General features: G+C 53.6%; 2 protein-coding genes across 5 annotated transcripts; one reads left to right on the top strand and one right to left on the bottom strand.

The window, feature by feature from the left end:
• The first annotated feature begins 446 nt into the window (after positions 1-446).
• Positions 447-14,040, top strand: STAT6 (signal transducer and activator of transcription 6). Of its 2 annotated transcripts, none has more exons than XM_039865744.1 (23): positions 447-675; positions 789-1,096; positions 3,768-3,904; positions 4,313-4,451; positions 4,760-4,843; positions 5,231-5,369; positions 5,497-5,549; positions 5,757-5,905; positions 6,491-6,622; positions 6,748-6,936; positions 7,248-7,335; positions 7,465-7,587; positions 8,146-8,238; positions 8,578-8,784; positions 10,014-10,108; positions 10,205-10,341; positions 10,674-10,820; positions 11,038-11,101; positions 11,204-11,311; positions 11,503-11,595; positions 12,358-12,408; positions 12,500-12,631; positions 12,714-14,040. In XM_039865744.1, the coding sequence occupies exons 3-23, from the start codon at positions 3,789-3,791 to the stop codon at positions 12,901-12,903; spliced, it is 2,529 nt and encodes an 842-aa protein (XP_039721678.1). In that variant the 5' UTR covers positions 447-675; positions 789-1,096; positions 3,768-3,788; the 3' UTR covers positions 12,904-14,040. The 2 variants fall into 2 exon arrangements, with proteins under 2 accessions (XP_039721678.1, XP_039721679.1); XM_039865745.1 differs by having other exon boundaries at positions 448-675; positions 12,503-12,631; positions 12,714-12,903.
• NAB2 (NGFI-A binding protein 2) lies at positions 13,980-20,002 on the bottom strand. Of its 3 annotated transcripts, none has more exons than XM_039865747.1 (7): positions 19,755-20,002; positions 17,445-18,318; positions 16,888-17,021; positions 16,490-16,541; positions 16,263-16,395; positions 15,852-16,049; positions 13,980-14,870 (listed from the first exon to the last, which is right to left on the bottom strand). In XM_039865747.1, the coding sequence occupies exons 1-7, from the start codon at positions 19,835-19,837 to the stop codon at positions 14,761-14,763; spliced, it is 1,584 nt and encodes a 527-aa protein (XP_039721681.1). In that variant the 5' UTR covers positions 19,838-20,002; the 3' UTR covers positions 13,980-14,760. The 3 variants fall into 3 exon arrangements, with proteins under 3 accessions (XP_039721681.1, XP_039721680.1, XP_039721682.1); XM_039865746.1 differs by having other exon boundaries at positions 15,852-16,064; positions 19,755-19,837; XM_039865748.1 differs by lacking the exon at positions 15,852-16,049 and having other exon boundaries at positions 14,337-14,870; positions 19,755-19,995.
• Between the last annotated feature and the right edge of the window lie 4,722 nt (positions 20,003-24,724).

The raw sequence follows: 24,724 nt of genomic DNA, 5'->3' as shown, positions 1-24,724 counted from the left end.
TGTGTATGTGAGTGTTGTGTCTCCTTGTGGCTGAGTGCTGACACGTCTATGAGCCTGCGTATGTGTAAGCATGTGTGTGTGTGTGTGTGTGCGCGCTTGCGCACACATGTGGTCTTGTGGCCAGGGAAGTTGTGCATGTATGTTTGTTTCTGGGTGTGTCTCAGTGTTTACTCCAGAAACAGGAACTTCACCAGATTCATATTCCAACTTGTCGTTTGGGAATCTGCAGGCAGCAGCTCCAGCTTGTTGACCACTCAGGTCAGGGTCTGAGGAGTAGCACCCTGTGAGGAGGGGGCAGAGATTGTCAGTCCGAGACACCCTTGGAGTCTTCCAGAATTCAAAGCTTGCTCCCCCTTCAGTGGTCATGTGACTACCAAGGCTTTTCCCAGACAAGAAAGGGGGGGGAGGAAGCTGGCGGGGGGGGGGGCGGGGGGACGGACCTAGGCTTCCAGACGGCGGCAGAGCTCCCTGGCTGCTTTTCAGGGTCCTCCACTGGAAGGAGTGCAGAGCTCAGAGGGATTTGCTTTTCCAGAGGCCCTGGGAGAGCCCAGTACCTTGTGAACCCAAACCCCTGGGCCCCTGCATGAGTATGGATGAGGCAGTTTGGGGCCGCATGTCTCTGTTTGATATTAGGTCACTTTCTGGAGGAATGTTTATTGCTTTTGAGGAAACGGGGTAAGTGGGGATCAGCCTCTCCTACAGCCCAGCCCCAGGACACTGAGCCCCAGTCCTGGCTCCCCCAACCAGGCACACAAGCTCACCCCACTTTCTTCCTCTTCCTCCTCCAGCCTACTTTCTCTTCTCTGTGTCGTCAGAGCTCCAGGGAGGAACCTGGGTAGACGGAGAAGCCGGAAACAGCGGGCTGGGGCAGCCACTGCTTACACTGAGGAGGAAGGACAGGAGAGGATTGTGTGTGTGTGTGTGTGTGTGTGTGCGCGTGCGTGTGTGTGTGTGTGTGTGTGTGTCTTTTTTTTGGTGGTGTGGTGGAGGGCGGGTGATCAGGGGCCAGCCCTGAACTCGCTGGACAGAGCTACAGACCCATGGGGCCTCGCAGTGCCCGCTGAGAGAGGGAGAAGACAGCAGAGGGGTTGCCAAGGTGAGGGGATGGCTCCGAGGATGGGAGGGTGGGCGGCCTCTGACCATCAGTGTGGGTGGGGGGCTGGGTTCTCAGGGTCCTTCCCTGGGCGGAGTGGATGGTCCCCAAGAAATTGTTTCAGCTAGTGTTGGTAGCTGGTGGTACTAGATTTTGGCAGTTTCGAATCTCAGAGGAATCTGAGATGAGTACAGGCCCAGCACTCCCACGTCCCCCTCATGGGTCACTTTCTCCACACCCTTGTCCCCGCACTTCCAGGGACCAGTAAAGGCAGAGAAAGGAGGGCAAGGTGGTGTCCTTGGGCCTGCTGGGTGTTTGTGTTGGGGAGGGGAGGGAAGTGGCTGCCCCTCCCTAGAAGGTTGATGCCAGAGGGCAGTGGGTCCCTGACAAACGTCTATCTCGTTCCCCCATCCAGGTTCCTGTTCAGGAACTGGGGGGGTGAGCGAGCCCCAGATATAGACCTCATGGTGCCCCAGAGGAGGGGGAATTTCCCCCCTCAAAAGTACTCCATGCTTGGCTGCTGTAGACGCCGAGATTTCCCGGCGGCGCGGTGTTAACCCTCCTCGTGCTGAACTGGCTCCACCTCCTCGCACCCTCTCCCCGCCCCCACCGCCATATACACACATTGGGCAACTCAGAGAAGCTCTTTTGACTTTTGATCCTGTGGTCCCACGGTCAGAGGACTCGAGAATGTAGGGGTTGAGGAGATAAGGTTTAGGCCACGAAGATGGTGATGAGAAGCCCGGACGTCGGGCTTTTCTTCCCGGTTGGGAAGGGAACACTGGCCCCACCCCCTTACTCTGTAGCTCCTCCGTTCCTTCCAGTCTTTAGGGGGTTTTAAGCCAAGGGTGCCCACGTCCTGGAAGGCCAATCCACCGAGCCTTGTTATTGGGTAGAGGTTGGGGAAAGTGTGGTCTCCTGACGTCTGGGGTTGAAACGGGGGAGGAGTTTTGAAGCCAGGGCCCGGCCAGGAGGCTGGTCACTCAACATGGGCATATAGAGGAAAGTGGGGCTGCCTATGGATTAAGGATCGGCTCAGGCCTCCAAAGGGTAGGGGTAGAGGGTCAGAGGTCTGAGCACCAAGACAAACAGGAGTGTAAGAGAGGAGATAGGAATGGAGTCCCTCCCTTGAATTTGAAACACAGACCAAAAGGTGCCCCATTCCAAAGTGGGGTAGAGAAAGGCCTATTGGAAGACCCTGAGCAGGAGCAGGGAGGATTCTGCTTTGGAGAGAAAAGGGTTGGGGGTGGGGACTGGGGCTGCAGGAAGGGGCAAGAAGACAAGAAGATTCTACTTTGGGGAGGAGAGGGAAGGATTGGAATTGGGGGAGAAGGTCTTGAAACAGGAGTCTCTAGAGAAAAGACTTCTCTGGTCTGCATCCTTTTGGGAGTCTTGGGAGAAGGGTGAGGCTAAAATCGCAACAAGAGGATTTGGGGTTACTAGGTTGAGGGAGACCCAGGGAGTTTCCAACCCCTTCCTCTCCCTCATCACTGGGAGAGGAACATTATGAGAAACATGAACCGAGAGACCCCTGGGAAACCACTGACTTATCCCCCACACCCTGCAGCCCACCCAGAAATGGGAACGCATTCTTCTCCCATCTCCATTTTTTCTCTCCCTCTTTTTTCTGTCTTTGGCCTTCTAGCCAAGCTTCTAGCTTCCTCTCCCCATCTTCTAGGCTCTTTGCCCTAAGTTAATTAACTCCACTTTTTTCCCATGCTCTCTCACTTTCTTGCTGAGTTCTCTCTACTTTCCCCTTCGCTCTATCTCCCCTTCTTCAGCTCTCCTCCCTCAGCCACGTTCCTCTTAGGATGATGAGATTTGGATCTGGAAGGGATCCTAACCGCACAAGGTGTTAGTTAATCCCCGCTCAAATTCAAATCCTGATTCAAATCCTAATTTCCGAACTCCTTTGCTGAGTGGCTCTGGCAAGTTAGAGGACCCCCTTGAATCAGTTTCTTGATCTACGAAAGGGGATAATTATATATTTTAAAAATTGTTGCGAGGCTCCGATGAGATAATGTGCTTAGTGTAATGCCTCGTACATAGTAAGTGCTTAATAAATGGTAGCTATTATTGCTCTACCATCCTCTTCATCATTTAGCTGGCTAGTTTTCAAATTATCTCACGGAGACTTGGAATTTTAAGGGACACCTCGGGGGTCAGGAGGTGGGGAGAGGTGAGTCGAAGCAGTAGACTTCCAGGCCACTTGTATACCTTTTATATAATTGGGATTCCACAGATTAAAACTAAAAATGTCTACTGCTTTAAAAAGTTTGGAAAGTTCTGCACATACCTAAGCCTCATATTTTACAGAGGAGAAGACTGAGTCCTGCAGAGAAGAGGTTCCTTGCCCACAGAACCAGGGCTAGGTCTAGAGCTGCAACTCAAGTCCTCTGCCTTCTCTCAGAGAGCTTTCCCTGTTGCCTGATCTCCCCTGTCTCCACACCCCTATGGCTGTTGCTCAGCTCTTCCCACCCATAATCCCTGTGATTACCACTGAAAGGATCACCTTGTCTCACACACTGACCAAAGGTGTCCCTGGTTTGATGTGGTCTGGCTGTGAATGGTGGGATGGTCTCTGGGAGGACTGTCTATAGGAGGTCCCTGGCTGCCCCAGATCATAGGCCGCCTTTCTTGGGCACATCTTAGAGTAGCCGTTCCTTTCTTCCAGGTGCCCTCCAAACCCCAGATCATGTCTCTTTGGGGCCTGGTCTCCCAGATGCCCCCAGAAAAACTGCAGCGGCTCTATGTGGACTTTCCCCATCACCTGCGGCACCTCCTGGGTGAATGGCTGGAGAACCAGCCCTGGTGAGTCCTGGCTGCCCCATGCTGATCCCCCAGGTCCTCCCCAACACTTTCCTTTTCATTAAATTTTTCTGCTCCATTTTGGGTCTTGGGATCCATTATTCTATGCAAGGTGGCATAGATTTAGCAGGGAGTCTGTGTGGAATCAATCAAGACTATGGATGTTGACACATGGAGTTCCCCATCATGCCCTTAGGAGGCTGAACCAAAGAGGAGGGAGGTCAGGGCTGGGGCAAGGGCCCTTCGCATCACAGCTGGGAGACTGTGGAACAAGGGGCATGATGAGGGCTGCAGAGAGTCTGGATGGAGAATAGGAGGGAAGGAGCTGCTGAGCTGTTTGCTGTGAGGTGGAGGGTCAGCAGAGCTCAGGAAGCACTGACTCAAGGCCACTTCATTCTGATCTTCCCACAGGGAGTTCCTGGTCGGCTCAGATGCCTTCTGCTCCAACATGGCCAGCACCTTACTTTCTGCCACTGTCCAGCACCTTCAGGCCTCTGCCAGAAAGCAGGGCGAGGGGAGTGCCATCTTGCAGCACATCAGCACCCTGGAGGTGGGGGCAGGAGAGGAGGGGACAAGGCTGGAGTGGGGTTGGAGTGGAGCTGGGGTGAACGTTGGGTGCTGGAAGGAAATTGGTTGGATGTTTGAAGCAAACTGGTGTTCCCATGGTTAGCTGTTAGCTAGCATGCAAATTAGATTTTAAAAGCATGCAAATGCATGAAAACTTCTGGAGTTTATAGTTGTGTTTCAGTGCATGTGTAAATTGGAGCATGGGGTGGGGGCATTGAAGGGGGGAGACTGGGGGAGGCTGACATGTGTAAGAGCCAGGCTAACCCTGTCCACCACCCTTCATTTCTATAGAGCATATATCAGAGGGACCCTCTGAAGCTGGTGGCCACTTTCAGACAAATACTTCAAGGGGAGAAAAAAACTGTTATGGAGCAGGTATTGTGATACCCCATCTCCCATTTCAACTCAACTCCTTGGAACTTGAGCCATGAGAAACTAGAAGGAATTTGAACCTTAGAAAAGGCGAAGTGTTCTAGGCCCAAGATGAACAAAGGAGGTTCTAGAGTCAGAGTGAACCCCAAGCCAAGCTCAGGGAAGCTTCAAATGAAGGACCCACGGTAGCGAGTCCTGGGGAGGAGAACAGAAAGAGCTGATTCTGCCAGGAGAGAGATCTTATCTCTGGAAGATTCCGAAAAGTTAGGAAGAACAGTCAGAGGGGAAGTCCAGGGAAGTGACATGGCAGCAGGCACCCCTTTTAGGGAGCAGAGGCTTAGTGGAGAGGAATGGGCAGAGTATTACTTGGTGTATGTCCCTCCTCTGCAGTTCCGCCACCTGCCAATGTCCTTCCACTGGAAGCAGGAGGAACTCAAGTTTAACACAGCCCTGCAGAGTCTGCAGCACCGAGTGGGGGAAATCTGCGTTCTCCGAGAAGCCATGAAGCAAGGGGCTGAGGCTGGCCAAGGTGGGAACCTGGGCCTGGAGCCCTAAGGGGGTTCTGGGGAGTGTGTGGGAGTGATCTTCTTTTGGACCACAACCTTGACTGAATTTCAAGTCTATCTGCACTCCTGATTTCTGCCCCTACCCCTCAGTGTCTCTGCACAGCTTGATGGAAACTCCTGCCAATGAGACTGGGCCAAGTGAGGTGAGTAATGGACTGAGAGGTGAGGATTGAGCTCAAAGTATGATCTTTGAGAGATCTCAAATCTGTGGAGGGATGGAGATTAGACCTCAGAGAGACAGACTGAGGTGGGGTAAGGGAATGCCAGAGAGGTGAGAAAGACAGCCCTATCCTCAGGAGCTCGGTGAGGAGGCAGTGTGTGGTCTTGGCTTAGGCCTTCCCTGCCCGTAGGCCCTGGCCACGTTGCTGCAGGAGACTGTCGGGGAGCTGGAGGCTGTCCAGGCCCTGGTGCTGAAGAGGATCCAGATTTGGAAACGGCAGCAGCAGCTGGCAGGGAATGGTGCACCCTTTGATGAGAGCATGATCCCACTACAGGAGAGGTTGGGGCAGGGCTGACGGGGAAGGGAGTGGCCTCAGGGTGGGCACCTGCTATCTCTGTTTAAGGAACCACAGGTGTGAGAAAGGAAAAACCAGGCAACAGGGCGTGGAGTGGGCCGAGACTCAGAGGAGCCAGTCCCAGCAAATCTGTGTACACTGTTCAGGTTGCCTCCTGTATAAGTACGCCCACCCAAGGGGGCAAAAGAGGGACTTCCTCTAACCAACACTTTTTGTTTCAAGTCCCGTGCCCAGAAGAATGGGAAGCCTTTTTCTATTTGGCCTATTGGGCAGGGCACCTTTCAATTTGTGCAAAAGTACCATACACGCTGGCAGCTGACCTAGGTATCAGAGCCCTGGGGAGAGAGGCAGCTGGGTTCCACAGGGGGTCCAGGCACTGAGAACCTCTCACCCAGAGGCAAGGGGGATCCCAGAACTCCTTTAGCCCAGGTGCCTTGCAGCCACACCCACTGCCCATCCCACCCCTCCACATCCACTATCCTGCTTTCTTCTTGGATTTAGGGGCAGGGCATCTGGGCTGGAGTAGGTAGCCTGAATCCTGTGCCCCCTGACCACTGTCTTGCCCCCAGATGTGAGAGCCTGGTGGACATTTATTCCCAGCTACAGCAGGAGGTGGGGGCAGCTGGTGGGGAGCTTGAGCCTAAGACCCATGCAGCGCTGCTTAACCAGCTGGATGAAGTCCTGCGAACTCTTGTCAGCAGGTATGTTCTGTGAGCCCCTAGCCTAGCCTAGAACAGATCCCAAGGAAAGAAAAGGGTAAGATCTGTGGAGAGGGCACCAGGAGGGACCCAGCCGCTAACTTCCCTTTTGTCCTCACTCCTCCCAGCTCTTTCCTGGTGGAGAAGCAGCCGCCCCAGGTTCTAAAAACTCAGACCAAGTTCCAGGCCGGGGTTCGATTTCTGCTGGGCCTACGGTTCCTGGGGTCCCCAGCCAAGTTTCCGCTGGTCAGGGCTGACATGGTGACCGAGAAGCAGGCGAGGGAGCTGAGCATGCCCCAGGGACCCGGGACTGGAGCGTAAGCCTGGGTTGGAGAAGGCCTGTTGGGGTGGAGGAGGCCAGAGGAGCCTGGGGGACTGGCACCTCCGAGAGCCGTGTGATGGAGAGGGAGGGCAATGGGATGAATGATCGAGGCAGAGGAAGGGGAGAGACCCATCAGTGCTGGAGTGGAATGGGGGCATCATGATTTGGACAAGATGGGATGCCTTCCGTAAGAACCTTGATGGGGAGATGAAGCTTTGGAGCCAGAAGTCCACACCATTCACCCATGGACTCAAGTTCTTCCCCACACGCGGTCAAGCCTGCTCACTCTCTGATCTCCCCTGGCAGAGAAAGCACTGGGGAAATCACCAACAACACTGTGCCCCTAGAGAACAGTGTTTCTGGGAACTGCTGCTCTGCCCTGTTCAAGAACCTGGTGAGGACTTCAGGGAGCAGTAGGCAGGGAGGGAGTAGGGGTCCTCAGACCATGGGATTCTCCTTGGAGAGGGTGTCGGGAACCCAGGAGTCTGTCCTTACTCCTGCTGTGCCTCACTCCACCCTGCAGCTTCTGAAGAAAATCAAGCGGTGTGAGCGGAAGGGCACTGAATCTGTCACCGAGGAGAAGTGTGCTGTGCTCTTCTCCACCAGCTTCACACTTGGCTCCAACAAACTCCCCATCCAGCTCCAGGTGAGCCAGGTCCCCAGCCCTGCCCAGTCTGGGGTCCCAGGTCCCCTCCATGCCACACACTGGGGCCCTGGATCCTAACTCTTTCTTCGTGACTGCCCCATACCCTGTGTGTCTGGGACTTATACATACTGGGGCCAGGGTGAGCAGAGAGGAAAAGGAACACAGAGTGCGTAGGCCAGGGAATAACAGTGTAGTAGCAACAAGCACCTTTTTATAGACCAGGGCACTGTTTTAAGGGACACGCTCACACACAGTTCTTACAGTAACCAGGAGGGTATTATTACTAGCCTCATTTTATAGATGAGGCCATTGAGACACAGAGATTGAGTAATTTACCCAGGTCACATGGCTACTAAGTGTCGAAGCTGGCTTTTGAAACCTGGAGTTCTGGCTCCATAGCACTGACTCAACCACTTCTCTACAGTAAGGCCCTAATTGAGCTTCAGAAAGCGTTTGATAACATACCATGAGCTTTTTGTTGTGTGAGTCCAACAGCTTCCCCCTCAGAACCAGTCCCTTGCCCCAGTAACCACCACCCCCTCTCTTGACCCCCTTTAGGCCCTATCTCTGCCCCTGGTGGTCATCGTCCATGGCAACCAAGATAACAATGCCAAAGCCACCATCTTGTGGGACAATGCCTTCTCTGAGATGGTGAGGAGAGACCTGGAATGGCAGGGACAAGAGCAGGGTGGGCTCTAACATGGGGTGTGGGGTACAGGCTGATTGGTTGGCAGGCATGTTCACATGAGAGTCATCTTAACTTCTCCTCATGGACTTGCTTTCGTACTTGTGAACTCTTTTCATACCAGTCTTAACTATCATGTCATAGCACCCTAAAGTACTTTTGAAAAAGCACCATCTTTGTGAGCAAGTTCAAGGGGACAGTGCTTGGGAGGGACAGCCTCGGGGAGGTAGGAAGAATGAAGGCCCCTGCCGAGGAAGAATGGGGGTGATAGCCTAAGGCACCTTCTCATTCCTCTTTTATCCTAGGACCGTGTCCCCTTTGTGGTGGCTGAGCGGGTGCCCTGGGAGAAGATGTGTGAAACTCTGAACCTCAAGTTTATGGCTGAAGTGGGGACCAACCGGGGACTACTCCCAGAGCACTTTCTCTTCTTAGCCCAGAAGATCTTCAATGACAACAGCCTCAGCATAGAGGCCTTCCAACACCGTTCTGTGTCCTGGTCACAGTTCAACAAGGTGATTCCCCTGCCCTGTGGGCCTCCCATTCCCAAGCTCTTCATCCCTGGGACACTCAGAGCCTCCCCAACCTCTGCCCAGGGACTGACTGCTGGGCTCTTCACCATGCCCCATCATGTCCATCAGGAAGGCCTCTGTTAGGGACGGCCCAGGCAGGAAAATCTCTCAGCTTGGGGGTCAGCCCAGAGGATGTGTTCTCAGGCATCCCTCAGGTTTTGGTCTGGGGGCCCTCTGTCCTCCTGCTTTACTAGTAAGTTGTATGACTCATTCAGATTGTGTGTAAACACAGCTCTGATGGAAAATGACTTTGACTAATTAGGAAAATAGTTCCTAATGCAAAAACTGAATGAAATCCCACAGGGACATATACCAGTAATACCAATAAACATGTGTTGACAGCTTACTATATGCCAGGTGCTATGCTTAGCTAGCACTTTATATAAGTAATCTCATTTAATCTTCCCAACCTCCCTTCGAGGTGGGTGCATTAGTATCCCCATTTTACAGATGAGGAACCTAATGTTCAGAGGGGTTCGTTTGTCCAAGGCCTCCCAGCAAGTGAGTGGCATGGCTAGGATGGAATCCCATATTTCTGACTCTTGCTCTTAGCTACTATATTTTACTCCTTCCAAAATAATAAAATGGCTCAGAACTGGGTCTATTACAAGAACAGGGAAAAAGAAAATCTGGGTGTCTTGGTTGACCACCAGCTGGGTAAATATAGTCATGTACTGTTCTCTTAGAAAAAAGGAAGAAAGAAAAGCCCACATGACCAGAGGATGTGTTAGCAAACAGCACACTTACATGTGGCAGCTGCCTTCTCTGGACTCCACCTCCATCAGGCCCCATTAGGGATGGGTGGAGCACAGTGGTTATGAGGGGTCCCAGCCCAAACCATCTAGGCTAAATCCCAGCTCTGCCTCTCACCAGCTGTGTGGACCTGGGCAAGTTGTTTGACCTTTCTAATCTTCCATTTCTTTATCTCATAAATGGATGGGATAGTTTTAGAAACTATCTTCATAGCCTTGTAAAGATCAGATAAATTAATTTGTGGAAAGGGCTTAGAATAATGTCTGGCACACGGTAAATGTGAGTGTTGTCATTGATGGGGTCTCAGATCTAGTGTGGTCTCTTAACCCTGTAACTCTGTCATGTGGGCACTCACAGTTCAGTGCCTGCCCTAACCAAGATCCAACTCTGGCCCTTTCATGCTCCCTCTCCCCCCACAGGAGATCCTGCTGGGTCGTGGCTTCACGTTTTGGCAGTGGTTTGATGGTGTCCTGGACCTCACCAAACGCTGTCTAAAAAGCTACTGGTCAGATCGGTGAGTCTCTGTCCCAGGTGGCCTGAGCAGCTACACCTCCAGCTCCCTCTCCACCTCCAATGCCTCCAACCCCATCCTCTCCTTCACCCTGGTTAGGCTGATCATTGGCTTCATCAGTAAACAATACGTCACCAGCCTTCTTCTCAACGAGCCTGATGGAACCTTCCTCCTTCGCTTCAGTGATTCAGAGATTGGAGGCATCACCATTGCCCATGTCATCCGGGGCCAGGATGGTGAGGTCACCCCTGCCAGTCCTCTGTTTCTGTGCCTACACCCCCTGGAGTTTCTCCTGGCAAGGAAATGTTCTGGTTTCCTTGATGCCGACCCTGGTCTTCAGAAAGTTCTTCCTTAGGTCCAACTTCATTTCTTCCTTCTGTGGTCTAAAATTCTACCTTCTCACTGTGAGCTCTGTGGGGATGGACATTGGTGGGTCTCTTCCCCCAAAACCCCCACCTGAAGTCCTCTCCCGCTTGCCTTGGTAGATTGAGAATGAGTTCTGTGTCAGGGCTGGGGAATGGGAAGAAAATCTGGAGAGAGAGAACTCAGGGTCTCGTTCCTATCATAGGCTCCCCACAGATAGAGAACATCCAGCCATTCTCCGCCAAAGACCTGTCCATTCGCTCACTGGGAGACCGGATTCGGGACCTTGCTCAGCTCAAAAATCTCTACCCCAAGAAACCTAAGGATGAGGCTTTCCGGAGCCACTACAAGCGTGAGCTGGAGCTGGCGGTTCTGACTGCTTCCTGACTTCCACCTCCTCCCTGCTCCCAGCTGCCCCCTCCTTGCCCACTGTGTGTCATCCTTGACTTCTCTCTCCATTTTTGTAGACCCACTTCTCCTACTTGCCCATTAGCCATGCCTTCCTCTCCTACCTCCCCTCCTTCCTAACTCTCAAGCACTTCACAGTTCTCCTTTCCTCCCCACAACAGATGAACAAATAGGTAAGGATGGCAGGGGTTACGTCCCAGCTACAATCAAGATGACTGTGGAAAGGTATGGTGGTGGGGATGATGGGTGGGGCCTGGTACTTACTTGCAGGAAGGGGTGGCAGCATCAACGCTTGATCAGTCACACGTGCCTCCTTCTCTCCTCTAGGGACCAGCCACTTCCCACCCCAGAGCCCCAAATGCCTACCATGGTACCCACTTATGATCTTGGAATGGCCCCTGACTCCATGACCATGCAGCTTGGACCAGACATGGTGTAAGGAGCTTGAGAGATGGAAATGGGAATGGTCTGTGCAGGCGGGCTTTCAGCATGGGCAGCTGGAGGAGCTGGCACTGGGGGCTGAAGGGAAATTTCGTTTCCATGAAAGGGATTCCCCATTCTGAAGCAGGAGTTAGGGGTATCCAAGAGAAGGGCTGGCATCAGGGGGTCCTGCTTTCTTTCCCCAGGCCCCAGGTGTATCCACAACACTCTCACTCCATCCCCTCATATCCAGCCCTCCCACGAGAAGAATCGGTCAATGTGTTGCCAGCCTTCCAGGAGTAAGTGAAAAACCTCTTGGGGATGGGATGGGCATTCGCATTTGTTAGGAGAGGCTCTTCTTTGAGAGAGGGGCAACAAAAAGGTTTCTCTCTTTTTTGTCCACTCCATTAAGACCCAGACTTCCCTGGGTTCGAATTCCAGCTCCACTGCTTACTGACTTTGGACAAGTTACTTAACTCTGGCGCCTCAACTATAATATGGAAAAAACAAAAACAAAAAGCCACCTTCCTCATAGGATTATTGTAAAGGATAAATGAGTTAGTATGTGTAAAGCTGAACTTAGTACCTGGCTCATAGCAATAGCTATGTAAGGATTAAGATGAGGAACCTAATGTTCAGAGGGGTTAGTTTGTCCAAGGCCTCCCAGCAAGTGAGTGGCATGGCTCGGATGGAACCCCATATTTAGTATTCTCTCTCCTGCTCCTGGAATCCAAGGTCCCTTATCTACTGACTTTATTTTTGTTTCGGCCTTGAAGTGGTCGAGGCGTGACATCTCCCCTACCAGGAGTTAAGGTGGAGGATTTAGAACCACCAAAGTAACACAAAAAATTAGCTAATCCAGCCTTTTCCACCCCATCCTCTCCAAGTCCTCAACTCACACTTTACAGATGGGAAGACTAAGCTCACATGGCTTGCCCAAGGCTATGTAGTTGGGAAAAGAAACCAGAAATTCTGTTTCCTTACTCAAGTGTTCTTGATTTTGCAATACCTTGCTCTCACCCAGCCTTCCTTTCTGACTGTGTTCTCCTTCCTGCTTCCAGACCTCACCTGCAGATGCCCTTGAGCCTGCCCTTTGACCAGCCTCACCCCCAGTGAGTGACAGTCTCCATCCTGATCCAATGCACCCCATTGATTCCTAGCCTCACCCCACCCCCAACATCTTATTCACTTTTCTGGTCCCAGCAGGACCCTGCTGCCGTGCCAGCCTCAGGAGCATGCCATGTCCAGCCCTGAGCCCCTGCTCTGCCAAGATGTGACCATGGCGGAAGAGAGCTGCCTGAGCCAGCCAGTGAGAGGATTCCCTCAGAGCACTTGGTGAGTGGCGGCCTGGGGGTGGTGGCTGAGTGGGGTCTAGAAGAGTGGGTGTCATGCCTTTCTTTCTCCTTCCTCCTCGCAGGGTTGGTGAAGATATGTTCCCACCCTTGCTGCCTCCCACTGAACAAGACATCACCAAGCTTCTCCTGGAGGGGCAAGGGGAATCAGGGGGAGGATCCTTGGGAGCCCAGCCCCTCCTGCAGCCCTCCCCCTATGGGCAGTCGGGGATCTCAATGTCCCACCTGGACCTAAGGGCCAACCCTAGTTGGTGATCCCAGCTGGAGAGGGAGCTCAGAGAGAGAGTTCTTCTACCCCTGTGGACCTGCTCTGGATACCTGCCTATGCTCCTGTCAAACAACAGATGGGAGGGTGTCTTCCTTTCCCCACCACTCCCTGGTCAGGAGAAAAAGACTGCCCAGAAAAGGCTCAGTGGATAGAGCCTATCCACGCCTTCCCTCCTATCACACACCCGTCCCCTCCCTTAGCTGAAAAAGAAATTCAAGTTCTAAAGTGAGACACGCCCCAGCATGCCTGCACATGCAGCACATACACACAGCTCTACTTGGGAGATGGGGCTGAGCAGGAAGGGGGCTGGGCAAAAACACAGGTTAAGTAGGGCATGGAGGGCTGCTCCTTCCACCCCCAGCCAGGACCCGGAATGCACATGCAGAAGCACACAGATACATGCAGACACTTGCACTAGGGCCTAGGGATGGGGGGATGGCCTTGGGGGGAATAAAGTAGTTCAGGAGATCCTGGGTGGGAGAAGAGGGGCCTGTATAATTTGGTTACCGATGTGGGTTTTGCCCAGATTAAAAAAAACAAATCCCAAACAGCTCCAGATTCCTGTCAGAGGCTTTCGGTTGTGTATGAGATGGTTGAGAAATACACGGGCCAAGTTTCTCGGTGTATAGCTGCGTGAAAGGGTGTGTACCTGAGACATGTTAACATACAGATGTCACATACATTAGTCATTCTTGCCATATAGAACATCATCTACCTGATTTTGCCTATGTAACAACATAAGTTTTGAAGTGTGAGACACTGCACAAAAGACACGGACAAACATGCTGGTCTAATGCATGCTAACCCAGATGTACTCAGCTTTGAGTATGAGTGTGCTCAGGTTGGTCCATGTGCCTATAACATCTGCATATGGCTGTAGCTTTGGTGCGTCAACACTGCCAATCCCACCAAAGACGGGTGTGAGTGGGGGGCAGACCCAGGTGTGTGGTTCTCTCCATGTATTACGGGCCCTCCCCTGCTGCTTCCTATTTCCCCAGCCACAGCCAGTTTTCCTACACTCCTCCATCCTATGCCACCCTTTCTCCCTCTTGGGGGTCATAGATCCTAAGCCATAAAATAAATTTTATTCCAAAATAACAAAATAAATAATCTACTGTACACAATCTGAAAAGAAAGACGCTCTAACTGCTCGAACAGGTGCTGCGGTCTAGCCCCCAGCTGAGGGAGATACTGAAGGAGACACTGAGTCCAACCCAGGTCTCCTATGGGGACCAACGAAGGGGACCCCATATCCACCACCCCTCCCTCCACCGAGAGGGCAGTGCAGGAGGAAAAGAACTGCTGAGGACTTAGGGGAAAGATGGGGATGGGTGGGTAAACTGCAGCACTCGTTAAATTAAAGAAACAAACTAGAAGCACAAAAATGGGGGAAAAGAGGAGATGAGGAACAGGTCCAGTGTTCCCAGGTCCCCAGTTCTGGGGAGAAACGCTTCCATTTTCAGCTGCTGGACCTTCCCAGGGAAGTCTCCCTTTCCCCCATGTCCAAACTGAATCCAACTTCTCACACTACTGGTTCAAACTAGAGAGAATGGGAGTGTGTTGTATGAGGGAGGGGAGAATCCCAGATGCTCTGGAGGCAGTCCTTGCCCCGCGCTCTGGGCAAGGGTGAAGGGCAGCACGCAGTCTCCTTGCGTCCTCTCGCCAGGCCCTTGCTCGTTATTGCTTAAAAGCCCCATAGTCCTGCGCCCATGGAGCAGGTGGGGAGGCAGGAGAAGGGCAGCGGAACCATCCAGGGTTGTGACTAGATGCCAGGGATCGAGATTATAGGGATCTGTGGGAGCCAGAAGTCCGGGGACCTGGGTCTGAAGACACCAGTCCACCCCTCACTGCCGACTGGCCTCAGCCTCCACTTTCACACTGCTCCTGCGACCTTCCACCAGAGCTGGATGGGTTCCTGGGGCAGGGCATCTGTCCAGTAGCCCTTCCTCGAACTCTGTAGGAAGAAGTGGTAGGTTAGGGGGGCGTGATGCTGCAGAGAGAGGTGGTTGAGAACAGAGGCAGGGGTAGAAAAGGCAGCAAAGATGAGCTTGATTTACTGCGTTACTGACTCTTGCCCACTGTGTGTATTTGGAGGGGGTTCCATATCCAAGTGTATGCACCCCCTCCTCTTTCTGGCTGTGCGTAGCTAGCTCTCTATCTCTGTATGTGTCTCTCTTTCTCTGTCTCTCCCGCCTCCGCTCTGCTGGAATTTCTGGTTCTGTCAGGAGCTGTGGGGGCGACTTGGCTCTGACCTCTCCCCCTCCCCCCTTTCCAGGCTTTGCCACCCCCACTCGTCTCTGGCCCCCTCCCAGGCCCCACTCACCAAACCATGCCCCCCAAGTTTCTTAGAAGCCAAGTCAGGGAACACAGGAAGCCAGCCTCCCAGCCCTCCCCAAGACCCCCCTTCCAGTCCCCCGCTACTCACCCCGCACGCACAGTTTAAAAATACCAAGCCAAGGTTGGTGGCTTTGTCTGCTGCGTCACTCTCAGCCCAGCCGCTGCCTAGCCCTCTGCTGGCCTACTTCCCCTTTCCTCATCCATACACAAAGCATCCCCCTTTGGGCTCCTCCACTTCCAGGCTAGGCAGCCCCACCGCAACTCTGCCTGCTCTACTCTCCTGCATTAGTAGAAGTTCTCGTCAAGCTTCCCTCCCTGGTGACCCTCCTCCTGCTCTCTCCTTCATCCTGTCTTCTCTGTCTTCCTACTCACCCCAGCTCTCCCTTCACGGATTTGTTAAGGTCAGACCCTTCCCTGTAGGAACAGTTCTGCAAGGTCCTCCTCTTCTCAACCCAAGTCCTGGTTAGCAGGGTCCCCACCATTCTACTGCCCTGCTGACTACATCCCTCTTCCTCTCACTTGGCCTCAATACACCAAAATTGCTACATAGGGCCTGGGTAGTGGGTGTGCTTAGGGACAGCACTGCTGGCTGCCTCACCTGCAAGAGGCGGCTTTGCAGGCACACAGGGGCTGAGGCGGCCCACGCGGTCTCGGTCATGGGAGACGAGGCGGGCTAGCCGCAGCCCCTCATCCATCAGTGTCTGCTGCAGGATATGGCGGCTCCACAGCCCATGGGCTGGCAATGCCAGAGGCAGGTCAGCAGGGGGCGGCGTCAGCCTTGGGCATGACCCCACAGCTGTGGGCATGGGCACTGGTCAGGTAAGGGACTACAGTCAACAGAACCCCCACCCTCAACCACACAGCCATACCCATAGGTCCAGGCCTTTTTACTCCCAACCAGCCAGGTCTCCCAACCCTGTTCCAGGCAGTTTGCCTCCTGGCTCCCTCCTCCCATGCCTTCCAACCACTCCACCCCCGAAAAGAGGGAAGTGTTTTGATGTACACTCACCCTGCAAATGTCCGTCTAGACTCTCGCCGGACAGGCTGGCGCTGTCTTCCTCCAGGCTGGGGCGGTATGGGGGTGCATAGGACTCAGGGCCTGGAGGAGGCTGCTGGATTTCAGAGTGACTTTGTTCTCCAACCTGTAAATACCCCAAATGGGGAAATGACGACCTAGCAAGAGAAGGGACTGGGGAAGGCTGCCCTAACCCCCTACATGCACCCTGGAAAACTCACCTCCTGTTTCAGCTTCTTCAGTGGGGGGCCTCCCAATTCTTCAGGGTGGAGCCTGCAAAGATAGAGAAAAATGAGGAGGATGAGGCTGAGGAAGAACATATTATAGAGAGGGCACATAATCTGGTATGCATTATTTCAAGACCCTAGAAAGAAGCTGGCTGAGCAGGAGTCAAGCACTATTATTGGCGGGGGGGTGGGGGAGGGGGGTGGTGGTGTCAGAGAGCATCTGAGATGGATGGGAGAAGGAACCAGACCCCCAGAAAAGTGAATTTCACCAAAGGCAGGACATGCAAGTGGGTGGGAAGCAGGCCTGGAGGCACCGGAACTGGAGATGAGCACGTGACCCAGCTCCTTGGCAGGATTCTAATCTAGGAAGAACCTGGAGAAGGAAATCTCACCTGGATCCCTTCAATGAAGACAAGTAGGTGCTCTCTCGGGCTACTTGTCGTGACAAGGAGAAGAGCTCTACCCTTCGCAGTAAGAGCGTGTTGTCCCTCATGCAGAACTGGGCAGCAGCCTCATTGATGGTCAGCTGTGGAAAGGACCACCAGAGCAGTCAGTATTCTAACTCCCCACTGCCTTGCCCAGACCTCCTCCTAACTTTTCATCATCAGACAAATGAGGCCCACCCATCAGATGGCTGTTTGGGTTTTGACACTACGTAGGAGCTTTCTGAGGGAGGGAGACAGAAGTCAGCACCCACAGCTTCCTAGGAATGCCTGAGGGCTCCTCCACTCCTGTGGAGTCCTGAGCAGCATGGAGCTGGATAGGTGGGCTCTCTGCTACCTCCTCAGTTGAAGAGGGAAGCACTGTAGTAGTTAGGTTTGGGGTGAAGGGATCAGGCTGGGGTTCTGGTCAAGGAGTAATGAAACAGACTTGGGGAGTGTGAAGACTCACAGGTGAGTAGGTTGAGGCCTGGGAGCCCAGAGCAATCCTGGGAGGGTAGGGTCCTCACCTCATGCAGGCTGAGCTGCTTGCCCTCCCGCCGCTTAGAGTCAAAGCGGCCATAGATGATGCTGTATTTGCGGATCTCCTCCTCCTTCTGGCTGTCATTATCATCCATCTCAAAGATGTGCCCAACACTCCGTGCCAGCTTCTTGTTCAGCTTCAGCAGGGACGTAACCTCCCCAGCATCCCCTCTCGGGAAGCTCCTGAAGATCCTTTCCACACTCTCCACCACCATTCGTACCATTTCTGGCTCCAGTCTCTCTGGACTACCCCCAGCCCCAGTTGCTGTCAAACTCCCAGCCCCATTCCCCTCAGGGACTCCACCCCCTGCAGGTGGGGAGAAGGGGGGTGAGCCAGCCTCCTCTTCTCCTCCTGCCCCAACATCAGACTCTGGAGTGCTCCGACCTGGCCAAATTCGGGCGTCCCCTGCCCCAGGTCCCCCAGGCAGTGGTGACAGTTTCTCTCCAAGTTCAAGGGGGCTCTTGGGGCTAAAACTGCGAGCACTGCCTGCCTTTTCCCCTGGGCTGCCATGCCCATTGCTCATGCTCCCTTTCCGGGTGCCCGCAGTCTCAGAGATCTTGAAGAGTGGAATGCTGGAGACGGGCACGGCAGGCACTGGCTGGCTGAAGAGCCCTGGATTGGTGGCCCACTCTCTCAGTGCCTTCTGTAGGCGTCGGACATGGAGGGGCTTGGTGGCCATGCCCACGAGTGCCATGATCTCCAAGAACTCCTCCTCACCCGCCTCGCACAGCTGCTGCACATCATCCCCTCCCTGCTGGATGAAGGTCTCGTAGTAGGAAAGGAGATTGGCGCGCTGCAGGACTCGGTACAGCTGCAGCTCCCCCAATGTCCGAGGCAGTGCCATGGCTCGGGTAGTAGGCCTGAGAAGGAGGCGCACCAGAGAAAGAGGAGGGCAATCAGTGCAAGTCTGCCTGCTGGCTACCAACCCACACTCAATTGTCTTCTTCCTACCTGCTTTTCTTCTTTTTCTTTTGAATGCTCTCTGCTTAGTGCCCAGGCAGACTATGAAAATCAGGCACTGCTCAGAGGCACAAATATGCCAGTGCCATCCCAGACTGGACAGAAGTACCCAAAGCCAGCCCAGTATCTGCGTAAGTAGCTCTTAGCCTCATACTCAGCTTTCATCTTTCTGGCATGAGACAAGGAGACCTTGAGCACTGAGACTAGCCAGCACATCCCAGATGGCTAGACCTCTCTATCCTCCAAAACAAGGGCCTTATTTTCCATTCTAAACATCAGCAGACTCGCCATTACTCAGGGTGATATCTCACACAGAGGTAAATGTAGAGCCCCCGTTCTTCCCATAGTAGACATCTGGGGCCACTGCTGGCCAGCTTCGCTTTCTGGTGGCGTCCTCCCCGTGTGGCTGAGAGGGAGGGGTGTGGCCCCTTCCCTGCTTTTTCCCCACTCTGCGAGCCTGGTGGACCCCTGTTCTGCTAAGCTACCCGCAGCTTTTCCCAGGGATTAGGCATTCTTAGTACACTCTTCCTCTTCGTCCCAGGACTTGCCCTCCCCTCCAGTGCCCCCAGTTGGCTCCTCTCCCAGCAGTGACCTTCCCCACCTACTAGGTAGGTAGGCCGGTACCTTCATCTCAGTGGGGAGGGGAGGAGTGCCTCAATTATTCTGCTCTGGGCCTGTTCTGCCCACACACACTCCTACCGTGGTAGCGTCTGTGGGCGAAAACTGCCGGGGGGGGGCTCCCGCCTACCTCTCCCTCATTTTCCACCCACGTCTCAAGTGGAGTCGGGGAGCGGCTCAAAGCCTCTTGAAGGAGGGGCTGCACGCCGAAACTCCCCTCCCTATGTTGTAAATAAAGGCACAGAAATGGGAAGAAAAGCCTAAGGCAATCCCCTGCTTCCCTACAGACTCGCTGATGCTCTCTTGGCTGAAAGGCGCCGGCTTCTCCCGGATCCCGGTCCCCGTGCGCTCCGTGCCAACGACAGACTGAGCCAGCCGAGCGGCCCTCCCCCCGGCACTGTTGCCAGCTAGAGCTCCAGGGCTTCCCCTGGCGCTTGGGGGCCCCCACATTCTTTGAGAGGGCTCACATGCTAGGTCATGCCCGCAGAGTAAACGGAAGATAGAGAATCAGGTAGTATTCTTTTACATCCCGGCTCATCAGATCCCTGCCAGCTCCCAGGGCCCCGTAATTTGAACTCACTCCGTTTTCCATCAGTCTCCACCCCCCACCCCCGTACCGCTTCCCCTCGTCCTCTCGGCGACCTCCGCCCTCCGGACCCCTTTCCCGAGTCCAGCTCCACCCATCTCCACTCCCCACCGATTCCTTTTGCCCACTAACTTGGGTTTGGACTGCGGGGTCCGGCGGCCGCAGTCCCCTCCGCCCGGCGGCTGGTCGGCTGTGGGGGAGGGCGCTCTGTGCATGGACGGCCTCAGACCACCGGGGCTGCCCCTCTCCGTGCCCGGCGTGCGGCGCCTGGTGCGCGCTGCGCTCTTCCCGGCGTGCGAGGCCGTGTCCGCCGCTGTCCGGGCTCCGTCCCTCCCTCCACGTCTCCTCTCTCAGAGCCTCCGCGACTCTGTCTGTGCCTCTGCCCCCCCACTCCCCGGCTGCGCTTGCCGCCTCTCCGCGCCTCCACCCCCACAGGACGCACGGGGAGCGGGGCCCCGCGCGGCGCTGGCTGCGGGGCGGGAGGAGGGCGTGGGCAGAGTCGGGGGCGGGGGCCGGGGGCGGGGCGGCGCCGGGCCTCCGTCGGCCGTGGAGACGCCGCGGCGGAGAGACAGAAAGGCGGAGACTGGAGGAGGGGGATGTGTGGAGCAAGAGGTGGGGGCGGGGACTTGGAGTCGGGGCGCCGAAGTGGGGACTGGGTTGACCGAGGCCGGGCTGGGGAAAGCGGGCTTGGGGACCCAGCGGGAGGAGCGAGGTTGCTCCGAGCTGCCCACGCCGGATGCACAGCCGGCCTTCTCCGCGCCCACGTGCCCACGTGAGAGCCCAGCCGGCGACATTCCTCCGCCTCCCCCCTCAATCCCCCTGCCATCCCTACCCGTCGGAGCGGAGTTTCACAACCACGCATAGGTACACGAAGACATGGAGAAGCGCATGGACGTGCATACGCGCCTAAACAACTACGCGGATGCCCGCTGCCCACACTCAGGCCTCGGGGTGGTGGACGTGTGAATGTTAGGAGTGAGCCGAGAAAAGTTGGAGGAGTCTTGGGGTGTGCGGCTCCTGTCGTGCGTGCCTCTCACTCCCATAGAGTGCATTTATGGCGGTTCTGTGAGCGTGGGGCTCTGCAGGAATCTCTTAGTTATCCCAGTGCTCTTCTCCAGCTCCAAAAGGAGTAATTTGAAGAGGCCGCTTTCGGAAACCCAGGCCTCCTCCATCCGTGCTTACAGTCCAAGCTGAAGTTTAGGGAACAAGAATGGGCGGGTTATGCTAGAAGCTGCCACTTATACGCGCGTTGATTAGACGCGTCAGGTTTTCTTAACGCATAGGTCAGGCAGGGGTGGGAGGGGCACCCCGCCTTCGTCTACTCGTCGCACCCTATTTGCTGAGGATGGGAACCTGCTCCTGGGGAATTGTGTGTGGCAAAGCCGGGATATGAAGGATACCCCTTTTGGGGACGTCTCTTAGGTTATTTCGCCGGGGAGTGTAATGGAAGATGGGCAGGAGGCCGGGAGCATGTAACACGGCTATCGACAGAAGAGTTGGTAGAAGGAGCTCCTTCAAGAAGCCTAGCCACACCTTCGCAACCCTCCACCCACTCCTCCCTTTTGTTTCTTCTAGCCCCATCTGGTTCCCATTACACTCCCGCCCACGGCTGGATGGGCTGAGGTTGCGGGGTGGGGGGGGGGCAGGCTGGGGCTCTGAGGGCCTGGCTCTGCGGCTCTAGGCCGTGAGGAAATGCAGTCGGAGGAAGCAGGGGCGGGGGTAGGCGGGAAGCGAACCCACGGTCCAGAGGCAAGGTTCCCTTCAGTCCGAAAGCTCAGCCCCGCCCCACCATTCCGCACTTCTGAGTGGCCCGGCCAGGCAGGGCGTGGGCGGTGTGGGCGTGGACGGGTTTTACATTCTGGCCTGGCAAGGGGACCTTTGTGTTGTCTCCGGTACGGGCAGGAGAGAAAGGGTGTATTACCGGGGGCTTGGGGGGATTTCAGGAGCTGATTCTTTTCTCCATTCCATTAAACACCAAACCCAGTGGGAGGTGGTAGGAGCAAACTGAGTTCTCCCGCCATCCCCTATCCCGCGACTGGAGGGCACCGCTAGAGAGGCTCCCTCGGGGGCACTCCTGGACCTCCCCCCACGATGTGTGCGAGCGCCCCCTCCTCCACTCCCCTCTGCTTAGATTGGAGCCAGGGTTGCCAGCCACTGGCCGCGGGTTTCCACGTGCCTCCTCCCTCCTGCTGCCCACGCTCCCCGTGACGCACATCCTCCGCCCACGCAGCCTCTGCTAGAGGCGCCCCCTCCCTCCCACCTGCCCTCTAGGGGCGGCGCTGAGCCCCTGGATCCGCAGGGAGATGCAAGACCGGGGAAGAGGGCGGAGCACGGAGTGAAGCAAAGGGGCAGTCACTAACCGGGCGCCGGCCGCCTGAGTCCTGGCCCAGGAAAGAGAACGAGAAAGGAGCCGATAATGGGGGCTCCACTCCTCGATTATGGGGCGCGAACGCGACCAGAGAGGGAGGGGGGGGAGGAAAAACTCGCGGACCTGGCCTGCCACCTCCTCTAGGGGACTCTGGAGGGGTCTGTTTGGGTGCGAACGTGTGTGTAAAACTCCTGAGCGTTTGTATCTTTGTTTCTCGGGGTTGTCGTGAGGTTCAAATGAGAGGACGTATATGAAAACTTTGTAAATTTTAAAATGCTAAGCAAATTTATGATATTGCCAGTTTGTGCCTCTATACCCTGAGATTATGTATTTAGATGTTTCTTTTCATCTACTTGTATATCTGTGTCTCTGTCTCGGTTTATATGTGAGCCCCTATGTGTGGATTTAAAAATATATACATGAAAAATATCATTGACTTGTCAAGCCCCGCCAGAGGCCCAGAGCGCCCCCGCAGCCCGAGCTGCTGAGATGTCTGTTCTTCACTTCCCTCCCACTCCTACCACCCTCAACTCCCCTCCTACTCCCTTCCGTTAAGAACAAGGAATTTCCAGTCTTTAGCAAAAGGAGAGACACAGAGACAGCTGAGGCTATGAGAAACTGTAGGAAAACACATAAAGATAAGGGGCAGGGGGAGGGGCAGATGACAAAAAGGGAGTGAGGCAAATACAAAGATCTTCATTTCTTCTCTTTTTCTCCATGGGCTCCATTTTCTCCAGTGTGGCTCAGGACCACTTTCCTACTTGACTCACCTGCTCCCCCATCCGCACCTCAGAGGTCTCAGAGGCACTGAGAGCAGAGCTACGGGACTCCTTCCTATTTAATCAATTGATAAGTTGTCTATAAATAATTTGTTAATGATTGACTAATAACTAATTTATTGTGTACACTGGTCTCTTCCAGGAAGGGAAACAGTATCTTCACAATTTTCCAAGAAAAGGGAAAACGGTTATGAAGAAAGTAGGTGAAAGAGGAGTGAAGAAATGGCCCACCAGAAGGATTATCATTGCCAGGCACGTGTAGGTTTTAACCCAGCAGAGTGCACTGTTCACTGCCCCCCATCCCCACAATTTTTCACCAGGCCAAATCCAGCTCACTCAGCAAGGTCTGGCTCAAAGGTCACCTTGGACTCTTTTTTTCCTCTAGGCGGCATTCCTCCCTCCCACCTCTCAGTGGCCTCATGGCTCTCTATACACATTTCAGTATAGTTGCTTATTTCACTCTCAGCCCAGGACCTCTCCAGGATGGATCTGTTATTTGGTGGGCCCTCTTCAATGCATGGGCTGATGATGCTATTTCCAGGCCTGAGCAACTTTGAAAGGGGCAATTGACACAAATTTTACTCCACGGGGAGCTGAACCTGGGCAAAGCTGTTTAAGTGGAGACATTTTTTTCCTCGGTCTCCTTCCTTATTAGTTTCCAGTGAGTCTCACAAATCTGGCTCCTTGGCCTTCTAAAATGTCCACTATTCTGGTAAATTAATTCATGCCCAGGTGCTAAAGGTAGAAGGCTGAAATCTTTGCTATTAACAGAAAAATGTAAAGTAATGATACCTTTTTCCTATTTCAGTAACATGTTAGTATTATAGTCTAAGGAGTGTTGTCCTTCAATTTAGTCAGCTTACAAGAGAAGCTCATCCTTCAAAGAGACAAGCTGACTTTAAGGATCTCATAGACTAGTAGAAGAAATAGACATATAAAATAATTACAGTGTAGTGCAATAATAGGGGTACAAACAATGACAGAAGTATAGGAGGCAAATGATCTATTCTGCCTGGGGTGGTGAAAGATTTAGACAGGCATCTAAAGGAGATAATGATGCAGCCTAGGATTTTGAAGTCTGAATAGATTTCCAGGAGGAAGGGATAGTCAAGTCAGAGCAGAATGTAAACTTACAGGGAGGTACAAAACAGGATGCTACATTTAAGAAACTAGAAATTGTTCATTATTGCTGGACGAAGGGTGGTGGTGCTTAAAAAGGAGCCCAAGGAGGTGTACAAGGCCATTTCATTAAGGATATTATAAACTAAGGCTTCTCAAACTATAGTAAAGGACCAATTTAAGATATTCCAATCTATTGTCCACTTTCTATAAACTCCACAAAAAGTGAGTTATTAAAAAAGCAAAATAAAATCCCCATTTTATTGGATTCAGTAAATATAACAGTTCTCTGTCAAATTGCCATGAAAGTTTCTATAGCCTTACACTTAATTTCTGAAATTGTTTCATTGCAGAGTAACCAACTCTGAATAGCACTGCTGTAGTTGTTTCTTTACATCTATTTTAGATCATAGTAAAGACCCTGGACTATATCACAGGAAATACTATGGGACTATAAAGACTTTGTAACACGGGAGTGACATGATCAGATCTGCATTTAGGAGTAGTGTGGAGGAAGGTTTTTATGGCTGCAAGAACAGCAGAGAGGCCAGCTTGGAGGAAACTTAAGTGGCCCAAGTGTGAGATGACAAAGTGCTGGACTAAATCACTGGCATGGGATGGAAAGAAGAGGACAGATTTCAAAAGATTCAAATCAATAAGACCCAATAATTGAGTGGCTAAGGGGCTAGGGGAAGAGAAGAAGGGTTAGGGTGACTCTCAGACTTCTAGCTTGGGTGACAGAGTAAATGGAATGGAGTGCTTCTTAAAGCTTTGGGAATTATCTTTATCAAATATTCACTATATGCAATTCTTTCCCTAAAATAAAAACTATGAAA

The sequence above is a fragment of the Pteropus medius genome, unplaced genomic scaffold (genome assembly GCF_902729225.1).
Source record: "Pteropus medius unplaced genomic scaffold, Ma_sr-lr_union100, whole genome shotgun sequence".
NCBI classification, from domain to species: Eukaryota; Metazoa; Chordata; class Mammalia; order Chiroptera; family Pteropodidae; genus Pteropus; species Pteropus medius.
This window is presented reverse-complemented; position numbering and strand designations above follow the sequence as displayed.

Excerpts from the sequence above, each read along its gene's own strand:
- NAB2 (XM_039865746.1), bottom strand. The coding sequence starts at position 19,837 with ATGCACAGAGCGCCCTCCCCCACAGCCGACCAGCCGCCGGGCGGAGGG. Across the intron at positions 17,022-17,444 it reads AGCAGCTCAGCCTGCATGAG|CTGACCATCAATGAGGCTGC; the intron begins GTGAGGACCCTA and ends TCCTTTCCACAG. Across the intron at positions 16,396-16,489 it reads TGAAGAAGCTGAAACAGGAG|GTTGGAGAACAAAGTCACTC; the intron begins GTGAGTTTTCCA and ends GGGTATTTACAG.
- STAT6 (XM_039865744.1), top strand. The coding sequence starts at position 3,789 with ATGTCTCTTTGGGGCCTGGTCTCCCAGATGCCCCCAGAAAAACTGCAG. Across the intron at positions 3,905-4,312 it reads TGGCTGGAGAACCAGCCCTG|GGAGTTCCTGGTCGGCTCAG; the intron begins GTGAGTCCTGGC and ends ATCTTCCCACAG. Across the intron at positions 7,336-7,464 it reads CTGCCCTGTTCAAGAACCTG|CTTCTGAAGAAAATCAAGCG; the intron begins GTGAGGACTTCA and ends TCCACCCTGCAG.